The 9406-nt window shown below is 44.9% G+C and overlaps 1 protein-coding gene across 1 annotated transcript in view; it reads right to left on the bottom strand.

The window, feature by feature from the left end:
• Nucleotides 1–528: 528 nt before the first annotated feature.
• The window catches only part of LOC140403666 (glutamate dehydrogenase 1, mitochondrial-like), a 138522-nt gene continuing 129644 nt past the window's right edge, over nt 529–9406 (bottom strand). Inside the window, exon 12 of the mRNA XM_072491826.1 lies at nt 529–617. Within this exon, the coding sequence (XP_072347927.1) occupies nt 543–617 (75 nt within the window). The 3' untranslated portion in view covers nt 529–542. The remainder of the gene's footprint in view (nt 618–9406) is intronic.

The following is a 9406-nucleotide window of genomic DNA, read 5'->3' as shown; positions in this document are numbered from 1 at the left end:
CAGAAGGACTCTCAGGGTTGTTAATATATACTGTATAGTATGTATAGGTCGTTGCTCCAGATAATTATATATTGGACTGTTAAATTATATTTTTGGAGAGTGTTACTTGTGACAAGGCAGTTGCCAATTAGGGCTAGTTTTCATTTTTGTTATTTATTATTTATTCATTTTTTGTTTATAAAATAGGTCATTGTTATTTGTGTTGTTATAATATTGTGTAAAGGATGCACAATGTACTGTGTTGGTTGACCAAAAATTTTCAATAAAATATTTAATAAAAAAAACAAAAAACTGTGAAGTCTTTGGGATGCCTTGAGGAAATGAAAGACACTATATAAATGCAGGGTACTTTCTAAATCAGGTATGGAACACAAGGTCATGTGGACATGCGGAGTAGAGGTGGAATTAAAATCTCACAAAATTTCATGCTTCACAAGATAATATTGGTACTTTAAACCTCTTATGGCATCACAGAAATGAGTGGAATGATTGTACAGCTTCCCAAATAGGCTATTCTATATCCCTTTGCACAACATATCGTCCTATCTGCGTACCTTCGCTGAACGTTCCATGGTATATGCAAGACCAGAGTGGACAATGTCCTTCTCAGAGGCACCCTGTGGAGAGAGAGAGAGAGGGGTATGTTAATCTACAAAAAAATAGCAGCAGCGTGTGAAAATATATCAGAAGCTCAGTGGAACATGCAATCTGGCAAAATGAATTAGGATATTGTTGTTGGAGGGAATAAGTTATCCTTGGAACGGGTGTTGGCCACTTTCTCAGACTGAGCCCCTGTGTCTACGTTCCCTCCAGTGTCTCTCTAAGTAAGGCACCAGAAGGCAGACAAGAACTTCCTGGGGAACAGTCTAGCCTTGGAGATAACCTTACTCTTAAGCCTATTCTCTGGAGCTCAGGTTTTACATCACCTTAAAGAATGCGGTTCGGGGTTTGGTCCCTTCTCCTATTCCCAGATTTTACTCATTTTAATGTACAGCAATTTGATCATTGCTTTCATGCTAGTTACATTCAAAAAATTTTTTTTTTAAACGTTTCAAAGAAAATTACTTATTTTAAGTGCTCACGAGCAAGAATGCAATGAAATGTTGCGAAGAAACAAACCTGGATTTTGACGACATTATTTGGATTCTCTCAGTTCCAAGATCACGATTTGTTAGCATTTTCGACCAAGGTGATTTTGGGTTTTATTTATAAATTAATGATAGCTCAATACCTTCCTCCTCCTTGAGCTCTACTTGATACTTTCCCACAACAATATCCAGGAGGCACAAAAGCCATACATTACTGCAGGTCTACAAGCTTCCCTTAAGGAAAGGATTGCAAATAATCATCCAACAGGATGAAAGCTCTGCTGTAGTGCACAAGGTAAAAAAACCACAGCTCAAAGATTCATTGCCGGTGCATTCAATGTTTTCACTCTGTATGGCTGAGGATGTGGCCAACATGAAGGCAAAGGTTTGTATTCACTCAGTTTCCAGCTAGTCAGAGCTTCAGGAATGTCGAGCAAGTTTCGACGTGGAGCTTCTGTGACTGTAGCTAGTTCTATGTTGACTTAGCAAGGAAGGAACTGGCTTGCAGTTAACCTGAGAACAAACTGCAGACTTTTCAATGAGCCATCTGCTCTTGGAAATGATTTCAGCAAAAATAAGTGAATGCTAGACTCCAAAAGAACTCGAGACATACAATACACCTGCTGTGTACATCTACTAAAAGATGAATTGTCACTGAGGTTGACTCCTCAGATGGACAGTCACTGAGCTGAGCTACTTTGCTACCAAAGGCGCCACGCAAAGGTCAAGTGGTTTCCCACAGAAACATAGGTATCAGTTCCACAAACCTGTTTCATCACTCAATGAGATCTTGGTTCATCTGTATTTTACTTCATCCATTACAAAGCAATGTATCTTACTCCATACCCATCAACACTCTTGGCTAGCAAATATCCATTGATTTATTCATTTAATTAGCTAGCATTGACTGCTTTATAGTTCAACACTCGTATCACCCTTCTGGATCATGGAAGTGCTATTGTTCATCGTGTAAGCACTTAGTTCTCCTAATGAGCATTCTGACTTGGTGTCATTCCCCTGCCTTTTCCCCGTACCCTTGCACATTGCTTTTATATAAATAATCACCTAATGTCCTCGAATGTCTGGATTGAACTTGCCTCCACTACACTTCCAGGCTGTGCAAAAAAGGTTTTGCTCACATCACATTAGTTTCTTTTGCAAAGCACTTGAAATCTGTGCCCTCTCGCCCTCAATAATTTTACAAACAGGAACAGTTAATAATAATAATAATAATCACTTATTGTCACAAGTAGGCTTCAATGAAGTTACTGTGAAAACACCTGTTCAGCGAGGCCGGTACAGGAATTGAACCCGCGCTGCTGGCATTGTTCCGCATTACAAGCCAGCTGTTTAACCCGCTGTGCTCTCCCTATCTACTCTGTTCAGCCCCCTTGTGATCTTGAACACCTCTATCAAATCCTCCCTTACCCTTCTTTTATTTCTGTGAAGTGTTTCCTAAATTTCCCCAGGTGATATACTATCCAGGGAATACATGATTCGTTTACGCAATCTCTCCTCTTAATTTAGCCTTTGGTGCTGTGGTAATAATCTGGGGGATATGGGCTCCACTCCTTCCAAGGGTAATATATTCTGACTGAAGTATAGTGCCCAGAACTGTACAGGCCGGGATTCTCTGCCCGCCGCGCCACATTTCTGCCCCGACCGGCTGGCGGGATTCTCCGTTACGCCAGCCGGTCAATGGGGTTTCCCAATTTGGGGCAGCCCCACGCCGTCGGAGAATCCCGGCCTGTATTCCTGATGTGGTCTAACCAGGGCTTTATTTGGCCGCAACTGTACAAAAGGAGGGAAATGCTGACTGGTCAGTTGCCATGGGCTGTTCTCGCATCCTTTCTGATCTGTATTTACTGGTTAGAGGAGAACAGGGAACTTTCCTTTCCCATTATTTTAGGACTGGAAACTTTTTTTGAAGAGGTAAACAGCAGCAGGCGGCCAGGAAGTGATAATCAACATAAGAAAGCAATTTTTGCTCGTCATGTGTGTGTGCACGTATCCATAATTTTGGACAAACAATTGGAGTCACGAGCGGCGACACAGCAATTACTCAACAACTATCCTCCTCCACCCTCAACAGCTCAACAACTATTTCTCTCTTCCCCCAATAACCCCAATTTTCACTCCAGATTTGCACCAAGTGAAAGGCATTCAAATGGGAGCACAGCAGGAAAGAGCCTGGGAAGCACTGCCCGAGTTTACATAACATGAACTGTAACAGCTGCAAATTTAATTATTTATGGTCACTGAAGAGCTACTTAAAATATTTTGTCAAGTGACCCAAATGTAATTTAATGTAACAAGCATAAGAAGGAAACTAATTTTGAAATACCGCCTTTATAAGGGATGCTGCTTTGAACGGATCTACGACAAAAACAGCTATTAGAAGTGACATGTCAAAGTGTGGCTTTTAATGCCACCATTTATGGCATCTCCATTTTTAAGCAAAGCATAAAGGTTGCTTTAAATTAACTATAAATATTGGAGGAAAGTCTTAAAGTCCTACCGGTTTACTTCAGCCTGTTACAAAGCAACGTATCTCCGATCAACACTGCAAACAGCTTGTGCTGGATTCTCTGTTTTTGGCCACGCCGTCGCCAAAACTGTGGACTGTCACACCAGATAAACTGGCGCGAAAGGACCACATATTCCTTTTTTTTTTTAAATTTGCTTTTATTAAAGCTTTTTTCAAACAGAATCTTTACATAACTAATAACAGAAAAATAAACGGAAAATATTTAACAAAACTAGGTGGCTGTTATCATTACGCAAAAAGAGAATATACATTAAATAAACAGTTCCCCCATCTAAGCCCCCCCCCCCCCCCCCCCCCCCCCCCCCCAAGATTGCTGCTGCTGCTGATATTTTAACGCTCACCTAGAAAGTCAAGGAACGGTTGCCACCGCCGGGAGAACCCCAGCAAGGACCCTCTCAAGGCAAACCTTATTCGCTCCAGGCTGAGAAACCCAGCCATGTCGCTAACCCAGGTCTCCACACTCGGGGGTTTCGAGTCTCTCCACATTAACAAGATCCGTCTCCAGGCTACCAGGGAGGCAAAGGCCAAAACCTCGGCCTCTTCCGCTTCCTGCACTCCCGGATCCTCTGACACCCCAAAGATCGCTATTTCTGGACTCGGCTTCACCCGCGTGTCCAAAATCCTGGACATAGCCCTCGCAAAGCCCTGCCAGAATTCTTTGAGCGCCGGGCATGCCCATAACATATGGACATGGTTCACTGGACTCCCTGAACATCTCGCACAGCTGTCCTCCACCCCGAAGAACTTGCTAATTCTCGCCATCGTCACGTGAGCCCGATGTACCACCTTAAACTGAATTAAGCTGCGCCTGGCACATGAGGAGGAGGAATTTACCTGCCTAGGGCATCAGCCCACAGGCCCTCACCCAGCTCCACCTCCCACTTGCCCTTCAGTTCCTTCACTGGGGCTTCCTCCGCCTCCTGCAGCTCTTGGTAGATGTCCGACACCTTCCCCTCTCCAATCCAGATGCCAGACAAGGGCCACATATTCCTAACCCTGCAGGGGGCTAGCAGGGACCCGGTGTAAATCTAGCAGCTTTTGCTGCAGATACGGGCCCCCACACTTCCGGGTCGGAGGCCACGCATGCACATGGCGGTGGCCTCCAGCAGCCACGCTGTGCTCCATGGCAGACTCAGACTGCGGAACAGGACACTAAAAATAGATCCCCGATCGAGTGCGCCCGACCCTGACTGCCCGCCCGAATATTGCCCGGCTGCATACATGGCACCCCCCCCCCCCCCCCCGCCTTTCAGTCGGCCCACCCCCGACCAGGGCGGCCGCGAACTGAGTCCGCAGCCACCACGCTAGTATCCCAACCGGCAGGACCATATTAGATCCACGCCATCGGGACTTTGGCCAGTCGGGGGCGGAGAATGGCAGGGCGGGCCTCCATCAATGGCCTCAGGTAGGTGCTTTGCGGCGCCGTGTACGCCGTTTTTCGGGGCCCGGAGAATCAGGGAACCGGCGGCGGTCCCGATTTTGTGCGCCGAAATGGATTCTCTGTCCCGGCGCCAGCCGCGATTTCGGAGAATCCAGCCCATTATGTACAAACACGTCAAGTGTTGCAAAAGCATTAAAATAAACGTAGAACTGAAAGATCAGACACAGGGAAGTACCAGACCGTAAGTTTGTATCTAATCACTCAAGATAGTGCCAGACAAACACGATCGTCATTATCAGGAGCACAGTGGGAGCAGTCCAGAATAGCTGATCTCCCAGTACTCCCTATACTGCTACCTGTGGGAGAGGCTGAATATCTCTTTCTGTCTCTGCTGCTCAGCAATGCATCTCAGAACCATAGTTTTTAATAAATATATATAATACATATCACTCAATGCATTATTTAAGCCACACTTTGTGCACCTGTAAGGAACATCCATCACTGCTGACAGAAATAAAACATGTGAACAGCACTCATGACAAGAAGCATTAAGGATGTGCCAAAGCCAGAGCCAAAAGTGGAGCAGTCTGTCATGCAGGATCATTAGAGAAAGGCAGGCTCATTAGCACTTCAACCAATACAGAACCCATTGTTCAGTTAAATCTATTTAACGTAGTATTTAATGTAATTTTTCAAACCAGGCTAAAAGGGCCACAGAGAAAATTAACAAACGACAAGCCTTTATTTCATATCCAGTGTCAACATCAAAACACCTGCCAATTTCCCAGCTCTTTTCTTCAAATGAGAATGGCGCCATTGTCATGGGTTATTGCAGAGTATTATTACAATGGTCTCATAGGAAACCTAACAGGCAGAATAGGGATGTGATAAACATCCTGAGAAAGCATTCAAAGCCAGCTGGACAGAGCAGAAATTGCTTTTTACGTGGCAACCTCCCAGAAAGGACAGTGGCATATGCTTTTCATACTGGCTTCAGGTTTCATGGATCAATGCAGATGGATTGCACTTTCCTGCATTACAGTTTGCGAATTCACCATTGAATGTACTGAAGTATTTGCCTCGTGTTGTGTCGGAACATTACTGGATTTGAAACCTAACCCAGTATTCAGCAGCTAATTCAAGAGCGCAGAATTGGCACACCGGACTGGGAGCTGAACTCTGCAGGGCACATGCTAAAATGATCATCTCTGCAACTCAGTGCAACCAACTGGGCAAATGTGCTTTGACATGTTTCTGATGTTTCTTCAGATATGCTCCGACTGCCAGGCTAAAACATGCACGAAACATTCAAAACCTGCTTATTGCCATAATGGAGATCTATCTACCAGTTCCTCTGGTCTCGAGGCAACTAATTCTTCCTTTCCTCAAGGAGACTGATCAACTCTTGTTACAACACGTTTTATTCAAGGAGACAGTGTGCGGAGCGTTTATTCCCGAATGAATTACGATTTTGAAAGCCACATTGAATGCCACAGGATCAAGAAGAGACCATTTGTGATGGCGTGACGCTGAACAGCATGTAAAATACAAGTTTGAATCATGACCTTGACCAATAGTGGTTTACAGGATTCCCAGCGGTGGAGTGAAAATCATGCTCAACCACGGAGCATGATACCTAGCAAGACATTGATGTGCACTGACTTAACCTCATGAAAACAGAGTGGATGGATAAACCGGGAGAAAATGTATACCAATGGCACCCAGCCCTAACTCAACACTATCCCCTCCGGTGTCTCATGAATGTCAAACAGACTATCCTCCAACTAAGTATTGGAAAGACCAATGCCATCGTCTTCAGACTCTGCCACTTCTGTTCCTTAGCTATTTACTCCATCCCTTTCCCTGACAGCCATCTGAAGCTGGACCAGACCGTTCACAACCTCGGGGCTATTACTTGTACAAAATGTGCTTCTGATCATATATCAATGCCATTACGGAGACAATCTATTTCCAACTATGTAGCATTGCCCAACTTCGATTCCATCTCTGCTGAAACCATTCAGTTATTAACTTTTCAATTTGATGCACTCCTGGCCGGCCTATCTTCCACTCGCTGTGAACCAGAGGTCAACAGGCTCCCCTGCCCGTGTCCCAACTCACACCAAGTATCATTCTCCCATCACCTGTGCTGAGCAATTTTAGCTTCTTTAAACACTACGGTGACATTAAAATTCTTTTGTTCTTCGAATTCCTCCACAGCTTCATCCCGCTCTATTTCTGGAGCCTCTTCCAGCCCCCAACCCTCCGAGATATCTGCACCCCTCCAATTCTGGCCTCTTGTGCATCCTCAATTTTAATCGCTCCAGCAATGGCAGACAAATCGTCAGCTGCTGGGTCTCTAAGCTCTATAATTCCCTCCCTAAACCTCTCCACCTTTATTTTCTCCTTCAGAACATTCCTTAAAACTTACCTCTTTGAGCAAGCTTTTGATCATTTGCTTTGATTTGTTGTGAAATCTCCATGTGGCTCAGTGCCAGGTTTTGTTTGATAACTGCTATGAAATGCCTTGAGACGTTTTACTACATTACGTTGCTATATAAATAGATGTTGTTGCTACTTTTGATGTTTGGAATTAGACACCCATAATGTGCACAGGAGCACAAGAATTAGGACTAAGCCATTCAACCCCTCAAGTCTGCTCCACCATTTGATAAGATCATGGCTGATCGGATTGTGGCCTCAACTTCATTTTTCTGCCAGCCCCCCAGAACCCTCCACTCCCTTGCTGACCAAAAATCTAACTCAGCGTTGAACATATTCAATGACCCAGCCTCCGATGCTCTGTGGGGAAGAGAATTCCACCTTTAGAGGTCAATCTTAAATGACAGACCCCTTATTTTTAAACTGTGTCTCCTAGTTCTGGACTTCACGATGGGTGGAAACATCCTCTCAGCATCCACCCTGTCAAAGTCCCCTCAGAATCATATATGTTTCAAATAAGATCACCATTCATTGCTTATAAACTCCAATGGGTATAGAGCCAACTTGCCCAACAGAAGAGGAATGCCACGGTAGAATGTGGTTAGCACTGCTGCCTCACAGCGCCAGGGACCAGAGTTCGATTCCCGGCTTGGGTCATTGTGTGTGTGGAGTCTGAACGTTCTCCCCGAGTCTGCGTGGGTTTTCTCCGGGTGCTCCGGTTTCCTCCCACAGTCCAAAGATGTGCAGGTTAGTTGGACTGGCCATGTGAAATTGCCCTTTAGTGTCCAAAAAAAGTTAGGTGGGGTTACTTGGATGGGGTGGATGTGTGGGTTTAAGTGGGGTGCTCTTTTCAAGGGCCGGTGCAGACTCGATGGGCCGAATGCCCTCCTTCTGCACTGTAAATTCTAAAATTCCAAGATAACACCTTCATCCCAGGAACGAGCCAAATGAAGCTTCTCTGAACTGCTTTAATGCAATTATATACTTTCCTTTTTTCGAACTGTACAAAGAATAAGAACAAAGAAATGTACAGCACAGGAACAGGCCCTTCGACCCTCCAAGCCTGCGTCGACCATGCTGCCCGTCGAAACTAAGATCTTCTACACTTCCTGGGTCCGTATCCCTCTATTCCCATCCTATTCATGTATTTGTCAAGATGCCTCTGAAATGTCACTATCGTCCCTGCTTCCACCAACCCCCCCGGCAGCGAGTTCCAGGCACCCACTACCCTCTGTGTAAAAAAAACTTGCCTCGTACATCTCCTCTGAACCTTGCCCCTCGCACCTTAAACCTATGCCCCCTAGTAATTGACCCCTCTACCCTGGGGAAAAGTCTCTGTCTATGCCCCTCATAAATTTGTAGACCTCTATCAGGTCGCCCCTCAACCTCTTTCGTTCCAGTGAGAACAAACCAAGTTTATTCAACCACTCCTCATAGCCAATGCCCTCCATACCAGGCAACATCCTGGTAAATCTCTTCTGCACCCTCTCTAAAACCTCCATATCCTTCTGGTAGTGTGGCGACCAGAATTGAACACTATACTCCAAGTGTGGCCTAACTAAGTTCTATACAGCTGCAACATGACCTGCCAATTCTTATACTCAATGCCCCGGCCAATGAAGGCAAGCATGCCGTATGCCTTCTTGACTACCTTCTCCACCTGTGTTGCCCCTTTCAGTGACCTGTACACCTAGATCTCTCTGACTGTCAATACTCTTGAGGGTTCTACCATTCACTGTATATTCCCTCCCTGTACTAGACCTTCCAAAATGCATTAACTCACATTTGTTGCATTACCTCACATTTGTAGTATTAATGATTGAAAGGAAGGGCTTGTGGAACTGTACAGTAGCATTAGTCACTGCACGCTTCACCTTCCAAAACCTAAAAAGTTAATATTTTAAATTACGAAGGCAGATTCGATTGACTAGATTTTTAATCCCTTGT

The sequence above is a fragment of the Scyliorhinus torazame genome, chromosome 28, assembly GCF_047496885.1.
Source record: "Scyliorhinus torazame isolate Kashiwa2021f chromosome 28, sScyTor2.1, whole genome shotgun sequence".
Lineage (NCBI taxonomy): Eukaryota > Metazoa > Chordata > Chondrichthyes > Carcharhiniformes > Scyliorhinidae > Scyliorhinus > Scyliorhinus torazame.
This window is presented reverse-complemented; position numbering and strand designations above follow the sequence as displayed.